This window comes from Bombina bombina, chromosome 4, assembly GCF_027579735.1.
Source record: "Bombina bombina isolate aBomBom1 chromosome 4, aBomBom1.pri, whole genome shotgun sequence".
In the NCBI taxonomy this organism is placed as follows: domain Eukaryota; kingdom Metazoa; phylum Chordata; class Amphibia; order Anura; family Bombinatoridae; genus Bombina; species Bombina bombina.
The window spans coordinates 1165537750-1165565483 of record NC_069502.1 but is presented as its reverse complement, the minus strand read 5'-3'; the positions used below and the strand labels follow the sequence as shown (position 1 = coordinate 1165565483).

The following is a 27734-nucleotide window of genomic DNA, read 5'->3' as shown; positions in this document are numbered from 1 at the left end:
GTTTGGTTACACTGGGAACAGTCTAAAGCTATATTGCTGTTGTTGCATTCCAAGGGACTGCTATCTTTGTGAATAGCCCAGCTGCATTACAACTATAATATCATTAATCTGAGGGAGTGGAGTGTGATTCCTTATTGGGATTGTCTGTATTAGTGCCACTAGTGAACTCTCTCTATTGCCTACATATATATATATATATATATATATATATATATATATATATATATATATATATATATATATATATATATATATACAGTGCGTATTGAAAATAATCACCCCCTTGAAAATAATCACATTTTGCTGATTTGCAGCCTGAAATAAAGACAGACACAATTTTTGTTTATCCAGTTGTAATTACTCAGTGCAACTTATTACATCCAAGTGAAAGATATAACACCAACATGTCAGACAGAAGTAAAGAGAATTCAAAAACAGAATCACTGAGTTGGAAAAAGGATCACCCCCTTGTGTCAGTATTTTGTTGAACCACATTTTGCTTTAATTACAGCCTTTAGTCTGTTGGGATTTGTCTCTAATAACTCTGCACATCTAGACTGTGCAATATTTTCCCACTCTTCTTTACAGCACTGCTCCAGTTCCGTTACATTTGATGGTGACCATTTGTGGACTGCAGTCTTCAAGTCATGCCACAGATATTTAATGAGGTTTAAGTCTGGGCTCTGACTAGGCCATGCAAGGACATTCACTTATTTCTCCTTCAACCACTGTGTGGTAATTTTTGCTATGTGCTTTGGGTCATTGTCATCTTGGAAGGTAAACCTTCTTCCCATTGACAACTTCCTGGCAGAGGGCAGCAGATTTTCCTCAAGAATTTGATGATATTTTGCCCCATCCATTATTCCTTCTATCCTGATAAATGCTCCAGTGCCTGCTGCAGAGAAACACCCCCAATCTCCTAGGTGGGTTATGGCAAAGCTCAGTTGTGACTGCATGTGGCCTGTCTTGAGGAGTGGCTTTTTTCTTGTAAACCAAGCCAGATTTGTGGAGAATTTGTGATATTGTTGTCACATGCACACAATGACCACTCTTTGTCATAAATTCCTGCAACTGCTTCAGAGTTGCTGTGGGCCTCTTGGTAGCCTCTCTGACCAGTTTCCTCCTGGCTCTCTTATCCAGTTTGGAGCATCGTTCTGATCCAGAGAGGGTCTGTGTTGTACCAAATACCTTCCACTTCTTAATAATAGACTTGACTGTGCTTCTAAGCAATTATAAAGCCTTTGATATTTTCTTGTACCCATCTCCTTACTTGTGCCTGTCCACAACTTTATCCCGGAGATCTTTTGACAGTACCTTGCCACCCATAGTTAATTGTTTGCTTCAGTTGCACTACCAGGGACTGTGATGCTCCAGGAAAGCTATTTTAATGCTGAGCTAATCAATATGCCCACAGCTGATCACAGTTGAAGGTCAAAAGTTTTGTGTGTGCCGTTGAGAAGGTGATTAGCTACACCTGATTGAGTTTACAAGTAATTTTAGTAGCCTTTTTCCAAGTCAGTGATTTTGATTTTGAATTGTCTTTATTCTTGTCTGACATGTTGGTGTTATATATTTCACTTGGATGTTATAAGTTACACTGAGTAATTACAACACATCATGTTACAGTGAAGAGTATACTATTGTGGCTAAGAGCATATCATAGGGATTAAGACCTAATCTGATTAGTGGGGCTATGGTGTTGCACACATGTTATTTGCACTTGAAAACTTACTTATTCCCTCCATCTAAACAGATGCAAGTTGCTGGTCGGACATGACCTGGAGACATGTAGGGAATCTGATGAAGATGGAGTAGAGCGAGCTTTGACTATAACCAATTTAGTTATGTTTTCTGAATTGTGCAACCTATAGGATTAACAACTAGCCCTGATGTCTGCGGTTGGGACAAGGGGTTCATGACTACTAATTTGCCCTCTGAGACTTAAGGACTAACAGAAGGCGATAGATTCCGTACATTTTAACTCTATGCCTTACAATGTTTCTTATCTTAATTTATGACTTCCTCATGAGTATCTTATAAAGCTAGAAATTCCCCAAGAAAGGATTACACTGACCACATATCTGTTGTGGTTTGAGCTGAACGCCAAAGGGGGCAAACAACGATTGAAGGAAGCCGGATGCGTCATCGATCTACTAAAGAAAGCGGGAGCTGCGGGCATAGGATCTGCATATGTTTACCATAACGCAAAGGTATTTTAAAAAATAAGGGTCTTTGTAACGTTTAATGAATGAAAGTACCCCTGTTGTTGTATTTTTAGATACCGCCACTTATTCATTAAACTTTACAATCGCTTTAATTACAAGGCTGTGATGAGGGGGCAAGTATAAAGATTTATAAATTCAGAAATTTACAAATTGCAATATTGTGGCAATTTTATTTTGCAAGATATTTGTATCAGTAACAGGCTTTATTGAATCTAGGTCTTTGGCTGTATGTTAAAGTGATTAAACATAGTAAATGTGAACTTGTTTAAAACTAATATAACATTTTATAAGCCATTATACTGCAAACTGAAATTAGCAAGTTACCAGGTTTTCCTTACCTCCCAATCAGTTTCTTGCAAGTGTTGGTTGCTAGAACGGTAACCGGAGCCATCCCTCCGTAACTTATCTGAATGTTTTCAACTTGACTGCTGTTTGGCTTGAACCAAACCATCATTGCACTGGTGACTATGGCAATATCATCCTCTCGCCTTGATGCTTGTTTAAAAGCAGAGAGGTATTCCCACTAGCAAAAGATCAAATATCCTTTATCAGTTCACTATGTACCATGAACACATTTAAAACAGTTTCCATGAGTGTTGCATGTGTTTGTGCAAAGAAAAGAAAGACAGAGAGATTGACAGACAGACAGAGACAGATAGGATAGATATGAATATGCAAATAGATAGGTCAATATGGAATGTGACTGTGCTTTGCAAATAAATTATAGTAATAAAAATTGAAATATAAATAATTAGATTTCTTTTTTGCATAAGCTAACCTTCTTGGTATAAGGGATCTCAATAGACAGCAGTATTTCCTCTGGCTGTAACACAGTTTTTCTATAGCCAGTAAAGAATGATCCATCCATCTGTATTGTTCTTTTGCATTCTGTAAATTCACAGAATATTTAGTAATTAAGGAGAGGTTGTAGCATTGGCGGTATAAATAGGTAGTTTAGTGAGGTGTTACACCTGGCTATATATAGTATAGGTAACGCTACTGTTGGGGAAGTGAATTTTGAAGGGTAGTTCTATTGTATTATCTTCCCACTTCTATGCTCTGTTTTGATCAGTGGTTGTCTAATAGGGGTATATGATACAGTGTCAACTATGCCAGAAACAATATCTTCAGGTAACACACAGACCCTATCTTTACTGTGTGCTGTAGCCAACAGATTACTGTGCAAGCTGCACACATAACTTAAAGGGACATTATACACTCATTTTTTCTTTGCATAAATGTTTTGTAGATGATCTATTTATATAGCCCATAAAGTATTTGTTTTTTAAAAAAATGTATAGTTTTGATTATTTTTAAATAACATTGCTCAGGTTTTCAGATTCCTAACCAAGCCCAAAAGTTTTAGGAGAATACTGATGTATACCTACTCAAGCCTGCTTCTGTTTGTGTAAAGGGTCTTTTCATATGCAAAATAAGGGGGAGGGGTGTCTTATTTCCCACTTACAGTGGGTGTTCCAGCTACCTTTTTAACAGAGCTAAACTGAGATCTTTTAAGTAAGTTTTTAAACAGTTTTATACTGGATTTTTATATCAGTATCTATGCATCTTATTCTTTATAGTAGTGTCTATTACATGCAGTTATATGAAAATTGGTGTATACTGTCCCTTTAATGTTGTTGCTTTGTAAAACACAGGAAAGAATTATGCTTGTTTGTACTTGATCTCCTCCCATATGAAAGCACAGCATTGATAGAAAGGCTTGTATAAACACATCTATATCAATTCCTCACAACAAACTCTCTTCTTAATCCACTGCTATCTGGATTTCTCCCCCAACACTCCACAGAGACTGTAACCATTAAGGTTACTAATGTCCTGCTTACAGCAAAAATCTGAAGTCCATTTGTCTCTATTAATCTTTCTCGATCTGTCTGCAGCCTTTGATACTGTTGACCACCCTCTTTTGCTCCAAACCCTCCAAACCCTTTGGCATTTGTGACACGCCCTATCATGGTTCTCCTGCAGTCTGTCTGCCTCCCTCCACAAGACTCTCCCCTATCTTTAAAAGTTTCAAACGCTCCTTAAATGCTCCTTGCAATTTGTCCCTAAATATATTTCATGCACGCACCTCCCTCTAATTATGGATGCCACCACTTTGGGACCTAGGTTAGACTGCAGGTATCTGAGGAGAGTTACTGTACCTATGCAAACCTATTAGCACTGGAATGCCGCAAGAGCTAGATTACAACATGGTAGCAGCCATTACAAGAGGGAGGGAGGGAGGGAAAAACCTCAATACTAAGCTTATAAAATGTATTTAGTGTTTAACGTCCCTTTAAAGTGTGCACATATTTTAGTCACTTAGGCAAAAAATGCTCAGGCCAAACGTTTTATGAACAAATCTCAAAAATATTCAGGAAACTGTGGTAAAGGGGAGATTAGCTCTTTAAGAATGATTACCTTTAGATGCCACATGCAGTTTGCTCCCACTTGCCATGAAGACGGGGTTGAGATCAGATATTGGACTCGCTGTCATTATGTTGCCTCCGATAGCCTGTAAGAAAAGAGCACAACTAGGATCATTATACAGTTTGTACAGTATCATGACTGAGTGCATAACTGACAATGGTGTGGATCTGTCAAGCGTTTCTAAAGAAATTCTGAGAGAAGTGCATGGTGGAATAGTGGCTGATCTAAACAATTAAAAGGTTATGGGGTCAATTTATTAAATGTCGAGCGGACATGATTTGCTACATGCATACGCTGTATATATGATATTAGATTACACACGTCGCTAATCATGCAATATAATCCACGCCTCACTTACATGTCACCGGTGACGCGATCTAGCCTATGCCCGATATATAGGCAAAATATTATAGATTATACGAGTCATGAGACGGCCTCTATCAGGAATAGACACACAGTAAATATAATCGCAATACTCTCCCTAAGAGAGTCGATCATCCACTAGGTAGACTTTATCCCTCACTAATATATACAATAAAGCAAAACAAGTATATTTATGATGAGCGATTTAGCTCGCTATACACACACTTGAGATAATAGATTTCCTTCAAATAAGACGGGTCAAGAAATGTATGTTATTGTATTCTAATGGTTTGTGAATATGAAATAGCCATAAGTCACACTCTGCAGCAATTGTGATGTACTGATTAGAAACGAATGTTGCAAAGTGGGTATGAGCTGAAGGCTCACTTTGATAGGTTGAGAGATCTTTTTAAAGACAGTGCTTGTTAGTGTTAGACATATGCCTGAGGAAACAGCGTGTTGTCGCTGAGAAACGTGTTACAGTTGTCTGAGGGGACTGTAAAACCCATATTTTTAAACAAACTGTTTTTAACTTGTTTTAAATAAACCAACTTTATCCACTACAAGAACAAGTCTGATTTGGAGGAGAGAGTCCGTGAGACTATCACTGGATCAGTGAGCTGGGACACTGTAAGATCCCAGTCTGTGTCATTCAGCACATTGGTGAGTGATATCTTTCTTATTATCGACTTGGTACAACACAGAGTCACACTATAAGGCGCCCTCTGTTTGTTTCTGTTTTTCTATACAGATAACTTGCTTTTCATACTGAATATCCAGGAGAGGAGCAGCCCAGAGGAATCACTATATACCCTTATCCACATAAGAAGATCCACCATTACGTCCTTTTATGGTCCTTATTTGACTCCATGACTTTTTATCTGTATTGGTGTTATTGTCTACAATAATTTAGAGTCAGACTTTATTTTTATAAGTTTACACTGATTATGTACTAGTGAAAATTTGTGGTAATTTATAGTCATTTGTGCTATATATGGTTGTTCGCAAACACATTTATATATATATACACACACATCTAGTACACTATTGTCCCCACTCTTTGGGAGACTGTGGTCTTAGTTAGGCACCCCCTAGGAACCGTTGAGCTTAAGGACAGTGGTTAGCTAGGGTTATTTTCTGAAGGGACTGTTTCATATGCTGAAAGGAACAGTTTTTTATGCTAAAGGAATGTTTTATATGCTTCAGGAACTGTTTTATATTTTGAAGGGACTGCTTTATATTCTGAAGGGACTGTTCTATATGTGCCAGCTGCAAGTCGTTTCCCAATCAGCACTGCTGTATAAGGTAGCCTCACAGACCACTCCCTTTCCTGACATCATGGTTTACCAGCTTTGTTTGTGCCTTTGTCCTGTACTAATAAGGATTGGATTGCTTATCTGGTACTCTGAACTTGGCTTGATTTTGGACTACTTTTCTGGATACTCCAGTGATTGAACTGTTTTCTGTTAACTGACCTCAGCAAGACCTCGGACTACTCTCTTGTTACCTGCCTTTCTCAGCTACCTGTTATCCTGTGTCACCATCCTGTAGCGCTGGTATCTTGCTCATGTACCCAAGTCCTGCAGAGGGCACTTGCCAAGCACTGGTGTCCTGCTTCAGGACCAAGTCCTGCAGAGGGCACCTACCAAGCACTGGTATCCAGTTTCAGCGCTAAGTCCTGCCAAGGGTGCCTGCAAGTACCAGTATCCAGCTACTATTCCCAAACTCTGCAGAGGGTCTCAGCCTCAAGTGGGCACTCCAGTTTCGGCCTCATGTGGGCACTCCAGTCTCAGCCTCAGAGTGAGCACTCCCATATTGGCCTTAGAGTGGGTACTCCAGTCTCATCCTTAGAGTGGCTACTTCAGACTCATCCTTAGAGTGGGCACTCAAGTCTAGGTCTTAGAGTGCGCACACCAGTCTCGGCATTAGAATGGGCACTCCTGTCTTTAGTCCAAGTGGGCACTCCAGTCTTCGGCTCCCTAAAGTGAACACTCAAGTTCCTCAAGAACTCCTGTTTCTGGTCATAGAGGGGGTACTTCTCCTGCTTCCAGTTCCTGTGTGGATGTAACTAATACCCGAGTCTAAAGTTCCTGTACAATAAAACTTGCTTTGTCTACTGTTTATTCAATCATGTTTAAAGTGGTAGTTCCATTAAGAAGTCTATTCCTCTTGTCCCTTTTAGAGCACAAGAAGACCTTAAATATGACACCACCTAATATGAGCTCCAAACCCCTGAGCTGATCCTATGAACATGGCAGACTGAATGAAGAAAAATTGATAATAGGAGTAAATTAGAAAGTTGCTTAAAATTGCATGCTCTATCTGAATCATGAAAGAAAAAAATTGCATTTAGTGTCCCTTTAATATAAATGATGTGCTTCTTCCACCTGGTTTGGGAAAAGTATATTTTCTTTTTTCACAGACTAGCTTAAGAAACAAGATATGCAGGTTTGTGGAAAGGCATAGACCGCCCATAGAGCGTCTTTGGGGCTTACTGTCACAGCAGTGCCTGGGAACAAATCTGAGAGCTCTGCTGCTGATTATCTCTCATCCTTATGTTCTGTCTCTATGCCACTGGAGGACTCTGGCTCAGGCTGAGAGTTTCTTTGTGCCGCTGCTTGCACTGTCTAACTCTCTGGCCTCTAGTTATCAAGCCGTCAACCTCAAATACGCTGGAATTCCGCAGCGTATTTGTGGCGAGGCTGATTCGCTGTAGTTATCAAGCACTACAGCCCGGCAAAAGTAGAATATAGTGACATAAGCTTCAATCCGCCGGACTCAGTCCGACACAGATCGATTCTTATGTCACTCCAGATGTTCCAAACGCAAGTTCGGCACAATCTGACTACTTTTGGGAGTTATCAAAAAACTAGCAGGTACGCTCGCCACTATTCCGGGCCAGCGTACCTGGTTTTCAATCCGCCGCCCTGGAGGTGGCGGATCCCATAGGAATTAATGGGAGTCTGACCATAGCGAAAGCTCATGTTCGCTGCTGCCCGACATCCCATTGATTCCTATGGGAGCTGTCTACACCTAACACCCTAACATGTACCCCGAGTCTAAACACCCCTAATCTGCCCCCCCCCCTACACCGCCGCAACTAAAAAAAATTATTACCCCCTAAACCGCCGCTCCCGGAGCCCACCGCCACTCTAATAAACTTATTAACCCCTAAACCGCCGCTCCCGGATCCCGCCACAACTATAATAAATATGTTAACCCCTAAACCGCCGCTCCCGGACCCCGCCGCAACTATAATAAATATGTTAACCCCTAAACTGCCGCTCCAGGACCCCGCCGCAACTATAATAAATATGTTAACCCCTAAACCGCCGCTCCAGGACCCCACCTACATAATACCTATTAACCTCTATCCTGCCCCTCCTACACCGCCGCCACCTATAATAAATTTATTAACCCCTATCCTGCCCCCCTACACCGCCGCCACTATAATAAAATTATTAACCCCTAAACCTAAGTCTAACCCTAACCCTAACACCCCCCCCCCCTAACTTAAATATTAATTAAATACATCTAAATAAATATTATTCTTATTAACTAAATTAATCCTATTTAAAACTAAATACCTTTAAAATAAACCCTAATATAGCTACAATCTAACTAATAATTATATTGTAGCTATTTTAGGATTTATTTTTATTTTACAGGCAAATTTCAATTTATTTTAACTAGGTACAGAAGCTATTAAATAGTTATTAACTATTTAATAGCTACCTAGATAAAATAAAGTCAAATTTACCTGTAAAATAAAAACTAACCTAAGTTACAATTACACCTAACACTACACTATCATTAAATAAATTATTCATATTTAAAAATAAATACTTACCTGTAAAATAAACCCTAAGATAGCTACAATGTAATTAATAATTACATTGTAGCTATTTTAGGATTTATATTTATATTTATTTTACAAAAGTAGTAAATGAGTATAGCACCTGTTGGTTCCTTAAAGCAGGTTTTAGTTCTGTATGATGCCCGTGGAGAAAGGGTTACTGCCACCCTTACAGCAACATAGACAAATGGAATCCACAGCACCAATTAGGTAAAAGAAAATACCTTTATTTTCACATTACATGCAACGTTTCGGCCTTCACAGCCTTAATCATGCATCAATGATGCATGATTAAGGCTGCGAAGGCCGAAACGTCGCATGTAATGTGAAAATAAAGGTATTTTCTTTTACCTAATTGGTGCTGTGGATTCCATTTGTCTATATTTATTTTCCAGGTAACTTTGTATTTATTTTAACTAGGTAGAATAGTTATTAAATAGTTATTAACTATTTAATAACTACCTAGCTAAAAAGAAATACAAATTTATCTGTAAAATAAATCCTAACCTAAGCTACAATTAAACCTAACACTACACTATCATTAAATAAATTAAATTAATTAACTACAAATACCTACAATTAAATACAATTAAACTAACTAAAGTACAAAAAATAAAAAAAAATTACACCTAATCTAAGTCCCCTAATAAAATAACAAAGCCCCCCAAAATAAAAAAATGCCCTACCCTATTCTAAATTACAAAAGTTAACAGCTCTATTACCTTACCAGCCCTTAAAAGGGCCTTTTGCGGGGCATGCCCCAAAGTAATCAGCTCTTTTGCATGTAAAAAAAAATGCAACCCCCCCAACATTAAAACCCACCACCAACATACCCCTACTCTAACCCACCCAAACCCCCCTTAAAAAAACCTAACACTAACCCCCTGAAGATCTCCCTACCTTGAGTCGTCTTCAGCCAGCCGACCACCGATGGAACAGAAGAGGACATCCGCAGCGGCCGAAGTCATCATCCAAGGGGCGCTGAAGAGGTCTTCAATCCGATAGAAGTCTTCATCCATGCGGCGTCTTCAATCTTCATCCATCCGGAGCGGAGTGGAGCCTTCTTCAAACAAGCCAACGTGGAGCCATCCTCTTCCAACGACACCTACCGACGAATGGATATTCCTTTAAGTGACGTCATCCAAGATGGCGTCCCTCGAATTCCGATTGGCTGATAGGATTCTATCAGCCAATCGGAATTAAGGTAGGAAAAATCTGATTGGCTGATGCAATCAGCCAATCAGATTGAGCTCGCATTCTATTGGCTGATCGGAACAGCCAATAGAATGCGAGCTCAATCTGATTGGCTGATTGCGGGGGGCTCCGGGGGCGCCAGTATAGGGGGTAGAACAGTGTAGTTTAGTGTGGGTGCTTAGTGACAGCTTATCAATAAAGCTGGGAAAAAGCCGAAGAGCAGCAAGATCGGATGAGTGATAACTATCACAGTCCGCTGCTCATCGCCCCGTACTTGGTGCGCGGCTTTTTGACAGCTTTTTTTATTACTTTGGCGAATGTATTCAGGTCCGCGGCGGCGATGTGAGGTGAGCTTAGGCGAGCGTATTGGGGCCGTCGAAGGCAAGTAAGTAGACACGTTGATAACTAGAGGCCTCTGGCTCCACCTGCTTGCCAGCTGCAAATAGCTTCCCAATCAGCACTGCTATTTAAGGCAGCCTCACAGACCATGTGATTGGGGTTTGCCAGCTTTGTTTATGCCTCTGCCCTGAACCTAAATTTCTGTTGTTCGGCAGTTCTCCTGTTTCCTGAATCAGGCTTGACTCCTGACCTTTCTTTTGGATCTCCAAAGTGTACTACGAAGGATTGGATTAGTTATCTGGTACTCTGAACTTGGCTTGATTTCTGACTACCCTTCCTGGGTACGACACTGTTTAATGACTGATCGGACTACTTTCTGGTAACTTGGCTAGACTTCTGACTACTCTCTTGTTGCCTGCCTTTCTCAGCTGTTATCCTGGGTCACCATCCTGTAGCTATGGTATCCTGCTCCTGTGCCCAAGTTCTGCAGAGGGCACCTGCCAAGCACTGGTATCCTGTTTCAGAAGTCCTACGAGGTTGCCTACAAGTACCGTATCCAGCTATTATACCCAAGCTCTGCAGAGGGTATCTGTCAAGTACCAGTATCCAGCTACTTTACCCAAGCTCTGCAGGGGGTGTCTGCCCTGCCACTATATCCTGCTCCTGTCTCTGCCTCAAGTGGGCACCCCTGTCTTGGCCTCAAGTGGGCACTCCTGTCTTGGCCTCAAGTGGGCACTCCAGTCTCGGCCTCAAGTGGGCACTCCAGTCTCGGCCTCAAGTAGGCACTCCAGTCTCAGCCTTAGAGAGGGCACTCCTGTCTCAGTCTTAGATTGGGCACTCCTGTATTTGGTCCAAGTGGGTACTCCAGTCTTCAGCTCCATAAAGTGAGCACTTCTGTTTCTGGTCCTAGAGGGGTTAATTCTCCTGATTCCAGTTTCCATGTGGATGTTATTGCAATACCCGAGTCTCCAGTTCCTGTACAATAAAACTTGCTTTGTCTACCTGTTTATTCAATTATGTCTATAAGGGGTAGTTCAGCTAAGAAGTCTATTCCTCTGGCCCCTTTTAGAGCACAAGACGCCGACGGCCTTAAATCTGACACCACCTCCCATGAGCTCCAAACCCCATGAGCATGACAGCTTACAGGAGACTTAGCGCCCAGGACCTGCACTAAAGTTGATCACGTTATGCCTGCAGTTAGAGTGGCCGGGATTCTGGCAAGAAGAGCATCAGGTTAGCACGCTCTCCATCGCGCAAAAGGTAAGTAAAAACTGCTACAGGTGAACTTTTCACTTGTAGCTTTGAACATTTGCATTTGTTTTAACAAAAGCGAGTGTAAATGTTTAACAAATATTCAGTATTCATTTTGTTTTAAAACAAAACTAATACCAAATACTGCAGCCAACGAATATTCAGGGAAACAAATTGATGGCTGTCGTTCAACTACCCCAGAATCAATACACAGAAAAATACAACAAATCTCTCTCTCTCTGTGTATTCTCCACTCCTCCGAAGTAGCTATCAGTGAGTGATTATTTTTATAGTGCATTAATGTGGTTAAAGGGGCATAAAACCCAACTTTTTTTCTTTCGTCATTCAGATAGAGCATTCAATTTTAAACAACTTTCCAATCGACTTCCATTATCTAATTTGCTTTGTTCTCTTGGTATCCTTTGTTTAAAGCATACCTAGGTAGGCTCAGCACTGATGCTGCTCTGCCTTTAAATGACCGGACCTATTTTTCATCCCATTCCAGTCCTGTTGTTATCTGTATCAATTTTGCAACCTTCAATATCTTGTAGATATGTTTCATTCGTGTGTTTACATTTTATGTCTTTGATGATGATAACAAGTTCAGTATCTTTTTTTAATTTGGTCAGATTCATCAAAAAGGGGCTGTCACCACTGTCAACTTATTCCAATAAGGAAATTGTGTTATCATTTGCAATGTGATTGCCCTGATAAGGAAAAGGGCATTTTGGTTATTCCAAGAGAACAAAAACAAATTTAATTAAAGAAGTAAATTGGAAAGTTCATTAACCCTTTCCCGCCAGGACTTGTCTACATCGGAACTGTAAACAAATAAGTACAAATTTAAATTACGCAATTGTTCATGCGATCGCATGATTTCAATGATGGGATCAGGTCAGGGGGGAGTATCTATGATGCTAGGAATTCCCTACAGCCCACGATCCCATTTACGAAGCGGCTATAACTTCATGACAGCTAAACGGCTAGGATGCTCCATGCCGTCCTAACGACGCTAAAGGCCAGCGCAGTTAGGACAGCTTGGAATGTCCTCAGAGCGGGAAAGGGTTAACATTGCATGCTCTATCTCAATCAAGAAATTTTAATTTTGACTTTACTGTTCCTTTAAGAAAGCAATTGTGCCTCCAAAAGAGATGTGTAAAGAGACAGTGGAAATGAGTAAACATCTGATTGGGAGAACTGCAGTTTCAACTACTATCTATCACCTAAGTTCAGCACTTAGCAGTGTTTTCTTTTTGTTATACAGCAGTGTTTCCCAAATTTGGTATCAGTGAGGTCCATTAAAATCATTGGACCCCACTGTTATCACCAGTAACATTGGAACTCCAGGTACCACCGCCCCCACTGTTATCACTGTTAACATTGTACCTCGCTGGTACCACTGGACCCCCACTGATAGCATTGCACCCCCAATGTTAGTTTTGGACCCCTACTGATATCACTGGACCCTTGCAGATACCACTGGACCCCACTGTTATTACTGGTACCATTGGACCCCATAGTACCAAAGCACTCCCTCTACCAATGCCCCCTCCCCCCAATAATACTGGAGCTCTTAGCCCGGGATTACTAAAATACCGGATAGGTGGAGTCTGGAAGCGAGATGGAGGATGAATGGTGTGGGAGGGGGGAAGAGGGTCGAGGAGGGGAGTCGTCACATCCTGCTGAGAGTGGCAGAGAGAGCAGAGGTCAGGTGTTGGTGTGGTGGCCGCGGGCTGCACGCCGAAACATGGCCAGTTACCTTGGAGTAGTTAGTGTCACCAGCACCTCCGTCTACTGTGTAGGTCCTCTGCAGCAGCAGCCTTTGGCAAGAATCCTGGAGCCCTTGCCCCAGACGTGAGTTAACAAATGCAGTGCAGCCACAGAGAAACTGTGAGTGATACTTGGCTGTGTCTGCTGTTTTTACTTGGTAATATGTATGGTATATTATATGTTATATATATATTATATTATATTATATATACCGGTATATATAAATTGATTTCATAATGAATTTGAGGCTGCAAGAAGTCACGCCCAAGCCACGCTCTGAGATACACCCTCTTTACGCCCATTTAAAAATTGTCCAGGAATTTTCTGGGCAAAAGGTGGCAACCCTAGGAAGAAGTGACAATATATCACTTACTCCCTGCATTCCACGGCAGCCGTGGAGGAGGTAAGAGTGTAACTCTGAACCTCCACGGCAGTTCCCGGATCCAAGCACGGTCGGCACCCATTTGGAGTGTGTGCGGGCACATACTCCTAAAGCTGTCCGCGACCCTCAAGAGGATGCTCGCGACACCAAATGAGGGTCACGACCATTAGTTTGGGAACCACTGTTATACAGTGATACATTTCATACATTTTCTTAGAGTAGTTATTCTCAGATCCAATATTCCAAACAGCAGTAAGCAGCCTACATGAGAACTTTCATATTATTTAATTACAGCAATTAGTTATTAGCTAATTTTCATATGGTCCTTACTGCAACATTCCGAATCTGCTGTCCTGCAAACCATCTCAACTGCTCCAGCACTCCCTGGAACACCTGCATCTGATAGGTTGGAAGTTCATCCACTGCTTTCTTTAAAACTTCTTCAAGGGAGGCCAAGCTACAGGCTGCTCCAAAGCAGATACCTAGGTGAAAATCAAATAAACGTAAATTAATTACACCTCTTTTGTATGGGTTATAACAACCTGTTTCAGAACTTGGTTATATGTAGCAAAGTAAATTCACTGATTGTATAAGCAATTCTTTCCATCACTGTAGAAGGTTTATACATTATTCATTAGTTATTGTTTAATTTGCTAATCACCCAAGAATGGGGGATTAAATATATTTTTTTCCCTGTAGTTTGTGACAAATTCACTTAATATATCCATAACTTATTCATTATGGTTAAAAATTAAATATAATTGAAATATAATTTTGGTGTGTGTTTTTTTTAGCTGTTACATATAAGTGGTAGCCACCTACCTAAACAAAAGTTTGATTGCGGTGGGAGTGTGTCCTAAGGGCAAAATCTCGGAGGATGGAGGAGGGATTACAGATGTTACATGGGTGAAGTTGATTGTATTGGGGATACATTGGCTTCCATGGTAGGGTAAGGCAAGATGGGATAGTGGCAGGAAAGGGAGACACACAATGGATGTTCAGCCTTAAAGATAAGGAAGATTGTGTATCTCTATATAACTGTCACTTCCCACAACTTCTATGTCATATGATCACTTACTTGTAACAGGGAACTCCACCAATCAAAATGAGTTTCTGATCACATAGATTAGGGCAATACCCTAAAAATGCCCTTTTAAGGGCTATTGGTAGTTTATTGTAGGCTAGGGGGTATTTTTATTTGGGGGAGGGGCTTTTTTATTTTTATAGGGCTATTAGATTAGGTGTAATTTTTTTTATTTTTGATCATTTTGTTTATTATTTTTTTGTAAGCTTAGTGTTTTTATTTTTCATAATTTAGTGTTTATTTTTTTGTAATTTTAGATTTTTTATTTTTTTTCATAGTGTTAGGTTTTTTTAAATTTGTCATTTAGATTTTTTAATTGGAAGTTTTTTATTGTATTAGAATAGTAATGTAAGGTTAATTTATAGTTTAATGTTAGGTTTATTTTTATTTCCCAGGCAAGTCTTTATTTATTTAAATATAGTTATATTGTAATTTTAATTTAAGGTTAGGGGGTGTAAGGTTTAGGGGTTAATAATTTAATTTAGGGTTTTGTGATGTGGGGGGCCGGCGGTTTAGGGGTAAATAGGTTTATTTAGTGGCGGAGATGTGGGAAGCCGGAGGTTTAGGGGTTAATAGGTTTATTTTGTTGCAGAGATGTGAGAGGCCGGAGGTTTAGGGGTTAATAACTTTATTATAGTGTCAGGGAGCGTCAGAATAGGGGTTAATAGCTTTATTATAGTGGCAGTGATGTCTGTGAGTGGCGGAATAGGGGTTAATAATTTTTATTAGTGTCGACAATGTTGGTAGCGGCAGATTAGGGGTTAATAAATGTATTTAATAGTCGCAATGTGGGTGGCAGATTAGTGGTTAATGGGTTTAACATAGTGTTTGCGATGCGGGAGGGTGGCGGTTTAGGGGTTAATAGGTAGTTCATGGGTGTTAGTGTACTTTGTAACTTTAGTTATGAGTTTTGTGAAACATTTTTGGGATAAAAATTCCACGCAAAAACATAATTTTTTTTGAGTGCAGAATAGACGTTGCGTTGCTCTATAATGCTTGTGGTATAGCTATACCGACACGACTCACAATAGCTGCGTTACTGCCATTACTCTGAAATTGCCATTTTTTCAGCGTTAAAAGCCGTAACGCAAATCTAGGTGAAAGTAAATTGAGGTTGCACAGTAAAACTATTTTATCAAATTATGGAGGTAAAAAAACAAAAACATGAAGAAGATTTTTACCTTCCTTGGTTTGAGTAATTTCATTTAATTCTGAAATCCAGCCTGGAGCGATTATCACTGGATATCGCATATTTTTTAACTTGGTTTCAATACCTGCACAAGACAAAACAAATGTAAATTAAAAAAAGCGTCCAATCATTAAAAGATTTGCATTACAGTTCTAGTATACAGATAACAGATCTAGATGGTCAGTGGAAGAAGGGGAGTAGCCAAGCGAAGATTTAGCTTTTCTGTGGAAATTGTGCTTGTCCTATGCTCTCTAGATAGGCTAAAAAAAGCAAATTTCTTTTTTTTTTTAATTCAGCATATTGACTATACCAGGTATGTGATTGCTTAGAGCAGTGCACAAACACATTTACAGCCAGTCCTATTCAGCTTCAATTAAGGGACAGAAGATAAAAATACTCCCCAGGGTTTTAAAGATGTTTTTGCAAAACAAGAATAATGTAATATTTATAAATACTTAAAATATATATTTTGCATGTATGACATTTGGAATTCAGCACTTAATTCCCGATATAGGGAAATTCTAATGCAAAAAAATGACATGTGATTACAAGCAGGTCTAAAGGGATGCAACACCACTATTAAAGATCCCTTCCCTGTTTAGGTTCCTTTCTCCCAAGCAAAGTCCCCAGCACACCACTAATTGCACAAGTAGACACAGCTAGACACACCACTAACCGCACAGCTAGACACACCACTAACCGCACACCTAGACACATCACTAACAGCACAGCTAGACACATCACTAACAGCACAGCTAGACACATCACTAACAGCTCAGCTAGACACATCACTAACAGCACAGCTAGACACACCACTAATTGCACACCTAGACACACCACTAACAGCACAGCTAGACACATCACTAACAGCACAGCTAGACACACCACTAATTGCACACCTAGACATACCACTAACAAACAGTTAAACACACTACTAACCGCACAGCTAGGCACACTACTAATAAACAGCTAGACACACCACTAACAAACAGCTAGACACACCACTAACCGCACAGCTAGACACACCACTAATTGCACACCTAGACACACCACTAACCGCACAGCTAGACACAACACTAACCGCACAGCTAGACACACCACTAACCGCACAGCTAGGCACACCACTAACCCCACAGCTAGGCACACCACTAACCGCACAGCTAGGCACACCACTAATTGTACAACTAGACACACCACTAATTGCACAGCTAGACACACTGCTAACTGCACAGCTAGACACGCCACTAACCGCATAGCTATACACACCACTTACCACACAGCTAGACACACCACTAACCGCACAGTTAGACACAGAACTAACTGAACACTTAGACACACCACTAACACACAACTAGACACACCACTAACCACACAGATAAAGACAGAACTGATTGAACAATTAAAAACACCACTAACGGCACAGCTAGACACACCACTAACCACACAGCTGGACACACCACTAACCACACAGCTAGACACACAACTAACTGCACAGTTAGACACAGAGCTAACTGAAAACTTAGACACACCACAAACCGCACAACTAGATACACCACTAACTGCTCAGCTGGACACACCACTAACTGTACATCTAGACACACCACTAACTGCACAGCTAGACAAACCACTAACCACTAGCTAGACACACCACTAATCGCACAGTTAGACACAGAACTAACTGAACACTTAGACACAACACTAACACACAACTAGACACACCACTAACTGCTCAGCTGGACACACCACTAACTGCACAGCTAGACTAACCACTAGCTAGACACACCACTAATCGCACAGTTAGACACAGAACTAACTGAACACTTAGACACACCACTAACACACAACTAGACACACCACTAACCACACAGATAAAGACAGAACTGATTGAACAATTAAAAACACCACAAACCGCACAACTAGATACACCACTAACTGCTCAGCTGGACACACCACTAACTGCACATCTAGACACACCACTAACTGCACAGCTAGACAAACCACTAACCACTAGCTAGACACACCACTAATCGCACAGTTAGACACAGAACTAACTGAACACTTAGACACAACACTAACACACAACTAGACACACCACTAACTGCTCAGCTGGACACACCACTAACTGCACATCTAGACACACCACTAACTGCTCAGCTGGACACACCACTAACTGCACATCTAGACACACCACTAACTGCACAGCTAGACAAACCACTAACCACTAGCTAGACACACCACTAATCGCACAGTTAGACACAGAACTAACTGAACACTTAGACACACCACTAACACACAACTAGACACACCACTAACCACACAGATAAAGACAGAACTGATTGAACAATTAAAAACACCACAAACCGCACAACTAGATACACCACTAACTGCTCAGCTGGACACACCACTAACTGCACATCTAGACACACCACTAACTGCACAGCTAGACAAACCACTAACCACTAGCTAGACACACCACTAATCGCACAGTTAGACACAGAACTAATTGAACACTTAGACACACCACTAACACACAACTAGACACACCACTAAATGCACACGACTAGACACACCACTAACTGCACAGCTAGACACACCACTAACAGCACAGCTAGACACACCACTAATTGCACAACTAGACACACCACTAACACACAGCTAGACACACCACTAACCACACAGCTAGACACACCACTAACCGCACAGTTAGACACAGAACTAACTGAACACTTAGACACACCACTAAAACACAACTAGACACACCACTAACCGCACAGCAAGACAGTGAACACTTAGACACACCACTAACACACAACTAGACACACCACTAACTGCACACAACTAGACACACCACTAACTGCACAGCTAGACACACCACTAACCGCACAGCAAGAAAGTGAAAACTTAGACACACCACTAACACACAACTAGACACACCACTAACTGCACACAACTAGACACACCACTAACTGCACAGATAGACACACCACTAACAGCACAGCTAGACACACCATTAATTGCACATCTAGACACACCACTAACAAACAGCTAGACACACCACTAACCACACAGCTAGACACACAACTAACCGCACAGTTAGACACAGAACTAACTGAACACTTAGACACACCACTAAAACACAACTAGACACACCACTAACTGCACAGCAAGACAGTGAACACTTAGACGCACCACTAACACACAACTAGACACACCACTAACCGCACAGTTAGACAGGCAACTAACTGCACAGCTAGACAAACCACTAACTACACAACTAGACACACCACTAACTGCACACATCTAGACACACCACTAACTGCACAGCTAGACACACCACTAACCGTACAGAAAGACAGCAAACACTTAGACACACCACTAACACACAACTAGACACACCACTAACCGCACAGTTAGACACACCACTAACCGCACAGTTAGACACACCAATAACCGCACAGTTAGACACACCACTAACTGCACAACTAGACACACCACTAACTGCACAGTTAGACACAGAACTAACTGAACACTTAGACACACCACTAACACACAACTAGACACACCACTAACCACACAGATAAAGATAGAACTGATTGAACAATTAAAAACACCACTAACGGCACAGCTAGACACACCACTAACCACACAGCTAGACATACCACTAACCACACAGCAAGACAGCAAACACTTAGACACACCACTAACACACAACTAGACACACCACTAACCGCACAGTTAGACACACCACTAACCGCACAGTTAGACACACCACTAACCGCACAGTTAGACACACCACTAACCGCACAGTTAGACACACCACTAAACACACAACTAGATACACCACTAACAACTCAGCTGGACACACCCCTAACCGCTCAGCTGGACACACCACTAACCGCTCAGCAGGACACAACACTAACCACTAGCTAGACACACCACTACCTGCACAGTTAGACACAGAACTAACCGCACAGTTAGACACAGAACTAACTGAACACTTAGACAGACCACTAACACACAACTAGATATACCACTAGCTGCACAGCTAGACCCACCACTAACCTCCCAGCTTGAGACCAAAACCACTTATATGCAATCACCCTTTCTGGAAACAGCACTATTTAGAGAATACATCTTTGCATTACTGATCCTATATAACTGAGTTTATTCCCCCCAAAATAAGTTATACACATAAGTAAAGTACTGCATAGGAGCCGCATAGATCCTAAACAGAACGTGGCAAGTGATTGGTGGGTTGTGTAACTGCTATGGGTGTTCACAGGGGGGCATTTGCCCCTACCACCTGGATTTTCCTCCCCACCTGGAGTACAAACTGCAGGAGAAAAAGACAATTGAATGTACTTTTTTTTTTTTCTTTCAATCACCCTAAATGTAAATCTGTTTTAGAGGAAGTTTCATAGCATTCTGGAATTTATAGTTCACTATTTCCCTCTCAGTATTGTGCTCCTGCAGTTCTGGACTCTAATTCACAGCATGCATTGTTCAGTGGTGGGGAGGGAGCTTTCTGGAAGGCGCACTCCATGCTGTGTGTGTATGTGTCTCAGTCAGGAGTTTAATTCTGCACCATGTAGGGGGATTTACTGTTCGTATGAGGCTATGAGCTCCTGTACACACCGGGGAAGGCAGCTGGAAGTATTACCTGACCCTTTACACAGCTAGTGGGAATGCACTGTACCAGTGATCTTAAACTCTACACTATAACCTCCCTATTATATATTTATTTGTGTGTTCAGACCCTCTGCACAAGTGGTAGTGGGGGGTGCACTGTGTCAGTGACTTCCATATTATATTCCCACTCCCACAACCTTTCTAACTGCAACAAAGAATAAGGTATCTCATTAAAGGGACAGTAAGGTCACAATTAAACTTTCACGATGAAGCATACAATTTTAAAAAACTTTCTATTTTACTTCTATTATCAATTTTGCTTTGTTCTGTTGATATCATTTGCTAAGAGTAAAGCTATGTAGGCTGATAGAAGATCAGGAGCGTGCACGTGTATTTAGCAGTCTATTGTATCTATGTATAACATTGCTATAAACAATGTTGCAAACACTGCTGGCAGATGGCTAGAGACACATGCACACTCCTGAGCTCACCTAGGTTACCCTTTGATAAAGGATACCAAGAGAACTAAGCAAAATTGATTACAGAAATAAACTGAAAAGTTGACATGCTCTATACAGTCAATTTAAGTTTAATTTTGACTTTAGTGTCCCTTTATTGGTAATGTACTCTGAGTTATTACTTTCTTTGCATAGTCCTAATCACAAATTGGAATCGTTTGTTAAAGGTTTTGCCAATAGCACTAATAGAAGAATGTTTATTTTGCATATCTTAATGTACTGTTTTTGCTTAATTTTTATTATGTTTTTCTTCTTTATAACTGTATAAAGCAGCATATCAAATAAACAAAACACTTGGGGCCGATATATTAAGGGCCGAATGGCCTTGGCCGCAAATATGCAGGGGGCGGCATTGCACAAGCATACGCTGTTGGCATTCAGCGATGTCAGGCGGACATGATCCACTACAGCGAATCATGTCTGTCCGACAAATAATAAATCGGCCCCTAAGGGCCACATTGCAAGTGGAACAATATTTAATGCTCCTGCACGAGCGATAACTGTGCTAGAAGTGAACTTTTTGCTCCCGTCAGGTAGTGCTCGTTTTATGAGTTGAAAGTAAACCGTTTCCGATTACACACTAACCCGACATGCATAAAAAGCCAAGCTTAAATTATTGCACGCGCAACAACCTATTCCCAATAGAAGTCAATGGAGCAAAAAAAGTGTGGGGGGAAAACTAACACCCTACTCGCGTGCAAACCCGATTGCATATTCTTAAGTGTGCTAACCAGACATGAAAATATGAATATTTCCCATTCCAACGTTCTTCACATACAAGAATATATTCTATGTGTTCATAAATACATATCTCAACATATATCTGATGGTATTTTGGTACAATATATATGTATACCTACATATATGGATGATTATATATAGATATATAGAGAGATATATAAGAATATGTATTTACAAATACTTTGAACATATTCTGCTAAGTGAAGAATATTGGAATGTAAAATATTTACAGTAAATACATAGTATAACACTTTATTAATTATTAATATATTGCATCAATATATTTTACATGTTTTCAACTACTTAACTGTGTGTACATATGTATGTATGGGTTTATATATGTCTATAAATACATATATACACATATAAATACATATATACACAAAAATACATATATATATACATATAAATACATATATACACATATAAATACATATATACACATATAAATACATATATACACATATAAATACATATATACACATAAATACATATATATACATAAATACATATATACACATATAAATACATATATACACAAAAATACATATATATACATATAAATACATATATACACATATAAATACATATATACACATATAAATACATATATACACATAAATACATATATATACATAAATACATATATACACATATAAATACATATATACACATATAAATACATATATACACAAAAATACATATATATACATATAAATACATATATATACATATAAATACATATATACACATATAAATACATATATACACATAAATACATAAATACATATGTATACATATACACATACAATACATATACATATTTAGACATGTATATGTATCTATCTCAACGTTAAATTCCTTTACCTGCCTGAGACCTCATATCTTTGAGTCTTCCTAACTTTTTTGTGCAATGTTATTTTGTAAAATAATGTTTATAAGATGGTGTTATTATACGTGTAACTGTACTTTGTAATGTATTTTTGATGTGTTTTGTTAAACAGTTAACCAGAGCTCTGAGGTTACGCTAACCCGATGCGCTTTTACTTTCATTACGCTCAAGTGATCGTGTTTACTTTCAACTTCTAATACGAGCAGATAACCCGACACGGGCAAACAGCTGCGATAAACCCCTTAGCGCTTCACTTATAATCTGGCCTTAAGTCTGAAAAAAGATTTTCATTTTATTAAACCCCCCCAAAAAAAGAGAAATGTATAAAAGTTAAAGCATATAGTCACACCAAAATGTATAGTGTACGAGTAAACTAGGACTATCATTATTTTGGGATCATTTTCAACCCCTAATTCATATATATATGTTTGTTTGTTTGTTTCTTTATTCTCTGGGCATAGTTAACATTTTTGCCCCCCACTGGGAAAATTTCTGCGGACGCTCATGGTGACTTCTACACCTATTACTTTACCTATGTGTTTAACCTCTGAGAATCTAGGATCAGCAGTACACAAATTAAAGGGCTAGATTACAAGTGGCGTGCTTGTAATCTAGAACAGGCGCAATATTGCAATATCATGCCAGCATTAACTTGCATGTGCATTACGTAAAGTAAACACATTTGCTCAAGCCCAAGTAAAATTAGTCTAAAGACCGCTGCTCCATAACTGATCCGTCTGCTCTGAGGCATCGGCAGGGTTAGGCACAGACAAAGGCTGTGGCGGACATTTTTTAAAGTACAGACCTTAGTGAAGGACACCAAGGTACATTTGAAATTAGAAACATTATTTTATAGTGCTTGGGGTTATTATACTGATGCAGATACCACTGATCCTATAACCAGCCCTCCTCTGGCTATACCCATGTGCCAGTGTCACTACTGTGTCATTATATAGTGCTTGGTGTTATTATACTGATGCAGATACCACTGATCCTATAACCAGGCCTCCTCTGGCTATACCCATGTGCCAGTGTCACTACTGTGTCATTATATAGTGCTTGGTGTTATTATACTGATGCAGATACCACTGATCCTATAACCAGGCCTCCTCTGGCTATACCCATGTGCCAGTGTCACTACTGTGTCATTATATAGTGCTTGGTGTTATTATACTGATGCAGATACCACTGATCCTATAACCAGGCCTCCTCTGGCTATACCCATGTGCCAGTGTCACTACTGTGTCATTATATAGTGCTTGGTGTTATTATACTGATGCAGATACCACTGATTCTATAACCAGCCCTCTTCTGGCTATACACATGCGCCAGTGTCACTACTGTGTCATTATATAGCGCTGGGTGTTACTATACTGATGCAGATACAACTGATCCTATAAGCAGCCCTCTTCTGGCTATACACATGCGCCAGTGTCACTACTGTGTCATTATATAGTGCTTGGTGTTACTATACTGATGCAGATACAACTGATCCTATAACCAGCCCTCTTCTGGCTATACACATGCGCCAGTGTCACTACTGTGTCATTATATAGCGCTGGGTGTTACTATACTGATGCAGATACAACTGATCCTATAAGCAGCCCTCTTCTGGCTATACACATGTGCCAGTGTCACTACTGTGTCATTATATAGTGCTGGGTGTTATTATACTGATGCAGATACCACTGATTCTATAACCAGCCCTCCTCTGGCTATACACATGTGCCAGTGTCACTACTGTGTCATTATATAGTGCTGGTTGTTATTATACTGATGCAGATAGCACTGATCCTATAACCAGCCCTCCTCTGGCTATACCCATGAGCCAGTGTCACTACTGTGTCATTATATAGTGCTGGTTGTTATTATACTGATGCGGTTACCACTGATCCTATAACTAGCCCTCCTCTCTGGCTATACCCATGAGCCAGTGTCACTACTGTGTCATTATATAGTGTTGGTTGTTATTATACTGATGCAGATACCACTGATCCTATAACCAGCCCTCCTCTGGCTATACCCATGAGCCAATGTCACTACTGTGTCATTATATAGTGCTGGTTGTTATTATACTGATGCAGATACCACTGATTCTATAACCAGCCCTCCTCTGGCTATACCCATGAGCCAGTGTCACTACTGTGTCTTTGTATAGTGCAGGGTATTATTATACTGATGCAGATACCACTGATCCTATAACCAGCCCTCCTCTGGCTATACCCATGAGCCAGTGTCACTACTGTGTCATTATATAGTGCTGGGTGTTATTATACTGATGCAGATACCACTGACCCTATAACCAGCCCTTGTCTTGCTATACGCATGTGCCAGTGTCACTGCTGTGTCATTATATAGTGCTGGGTGTTATTATACTGATGCAGATACCACTGATCCTATAACCAGCCCTTGTCTTGCTATACCCATGTGCCAGTGTCACTACTGTGTCTTTGTATAGAGCTGGGTGTTATTATACTGATGCAGATACCACTGATCCTATAACCAGCCCTCCTCTGGCTATACCCATGAGACAGTGTCACTACTGTGTCATTATATAGTGCTGGTTGTTATTATACTGATGCAGATACCACTGATCTTATAACCAGCCCTCCTCTGGCTATACCCATGAGCCAGTGTCACTACTGTGTCTTTGTATAGTACAGGGTATTATTATACTGATGCAGATACCACTGATCCTATAACCAGCCCTCCTCTGGCTATACCCATGAGCCAGTGTCACTACTGTGTCATTATATAGTGCTGGGTGTTATTATACTGATGCAGATACCACTGACCCTATAACCAGCCCTTGTCTTGCTATACGCATGTGCCAGTGTCACTAATGTGTCATTATATAGTGCTGGGTGTTATTATACTTATGCAGATACCACTGATCCTATAACCAGCCCTTGTCTTGCTATACGCATGTGCCAGTGTCACTACTGTGTCATTATATAGTGCAGGGTATTATTATACTGATGCAGATACCACTGATCTTATAACCAGCCCTCCTCTGGCTATACCCATGTGCCAGTGTCACTACTGTGTCATTATGTAGTGCTGGGTGTTATTATACTGATGCAGATACCACTGATCCTATAACCAGCCCTCCTCTGGCTATACCCATGTGCCAGTGTCACTACTGTGTCATTATATAGCGCTGGGTGTTATTATACTGATGCAGATACCACTGACCCTATAAAAAGCCCTCCTCTGGCTATACCCATGTGCCAGTGTCACTACATTGTCATTATATAGCGCTGGGTGTTATTATACAGATGCAGATACCATTGACCCTATAACCAGCCCTTGTCTGGCTATACCAATGAGCCAGTGTCACTACAGTGTCATTATATAGTGCTGGGTGTTATACTGATGCAGATACCACTGATCCTATAACTAGCCCTTGTCTGGCTATATGCATGTGCCAGTGTCACTACTGTGTCATTATATAGTGCTGGGTGTAATTATACTGATGCAGATACCATTGACCCTATAACCAGCCCTTGTCTGGCTATACCCATGAGCCAGTGTCACTACAGTGTCATTATATAGTGCTGGGTGTTGTTATACTGATGCAGATACCACTGACCCTATAACCAGCCCTCCTCTGGCTATACCTATGAGCCAGTGTCACTACTGTGTCTGTATAGTGCTTGGGGTTATTATACTGATGCAGATTCCACTGATCCTATAACCAGCCCTCCTCTGGCTATACCCATGTGCTAGTGTCACTACGGTGTCATTATATAGTGCTGGTTGTTATTATACTGATGCAGATTCCATTGATCCTATAACCAGCCCTCCTCTAGCTATACCCATGAGCCAGTGTCACTACTGTGTCTTTGTATAGTGACGGGTGTTATTTATACTTATGCAGATTCCACTGATCCTATAACCAACCCTCCTCTAGCTATACCCATATGCCAGTGTCACTACTGTGTCATTTTATAGTGCTTGGTGTTATTATACTGATGCAGATTCCATTGATCCTATAACCAGCCCTCCTCTGGCTATACCTATGAGCCAGTGCCACTACTGTGTCTGTATAGTGCTTGGTGTTATTATACTGATGCAGATTCCATTGATCCTATAACCAGCCCTCCTCTAGCTATACCCATGAGCCAGTGTCACTACTGTGTCATGATATATTGCTGGGTGTTATTATATAGATGCAGATTCCACTGATCCTATAACCAGCCCTCCTCTGGCTATACCCATGAGCCAGTGTCACTACTGTGTCATTATATAGTGCTGGTTGTTATTATACTGATGCAGATACCACTGACCCTATAACCAGCCCTCCTCTCTGGCTATACCCATGAGCCAGTGTCACTACTGTGTCTTTATATAGTGACGGGTGTTATTTATACTTATGCAGATTCCACTGATCCTATAACCAGCCCTCCTCTAGCTATACCCATATGCCAGTGTCACTACTGTGTCATTATATAGTGCTGGGTGTTATTATACTGATGCAGATACCACTGATCCTATAACCAGCCCTCCTCTGGCTATACACATGTGCCAGTGTCACTACTGTGTCATTATATAGCGCTGGGTGTTATTATACAGATGCAGATAACACTGATCCTATAACCAGCCCTCCTCTGGCTATACCCATATGCCAGTGTCACTACTGTGACATTATATAGTGCTGGGTGTTATTATACTGATGCAGATACCACTGATTCTATAACCAGCCCTCCTCTGGCTATACCCATGTGCCAGTGTCACTACTGTGTCATTATATAGTGCTGGGTGTTATTATACTGATGCAGATACCACTGATCCTATAACCAGCCCTCCTCTGGCTATACCCATGTGCCAGTGTCACTTCTGTGTCTTTGTATAGTGCTGGGTGTTATTAT

The 27734-nt window shown here is 40.5% G+C and overlaps 1 protein-coding gene across 1 annotated transcript in view; it reads right to left on the bottom strand.

The window, feature by feature from the left end:
* XDH (xanthine dehydrogenase) overlaps positions 1–27734 on the bottom strand; it is a 198541-nt gene that overhangs the window by 128753 nt on the left and 42054 nt on the right. The window contains exons 10-14 of the mRNA XM_053712630.1: positions 16076–16168; positions 14141–14292; positions 4647–4740; positions 3004–3113; positions 2564–2748 (exon numbers count right to left, since the gene is read on the bottom strand). Of these exons, the coding sequence (XP_053568605.1) occupies positions 2564–2748; positions 3004–3113; positions 4647–4740; positions 14141–14292; positions 16076–16168 (634 nt within the window). The remainder of the gene's footprint in view (positions 1–2563; positions 2749–3003; positions 3114–4646; positions 4741–14140; positions 14293–16075; positions 16169–27734) is intronic.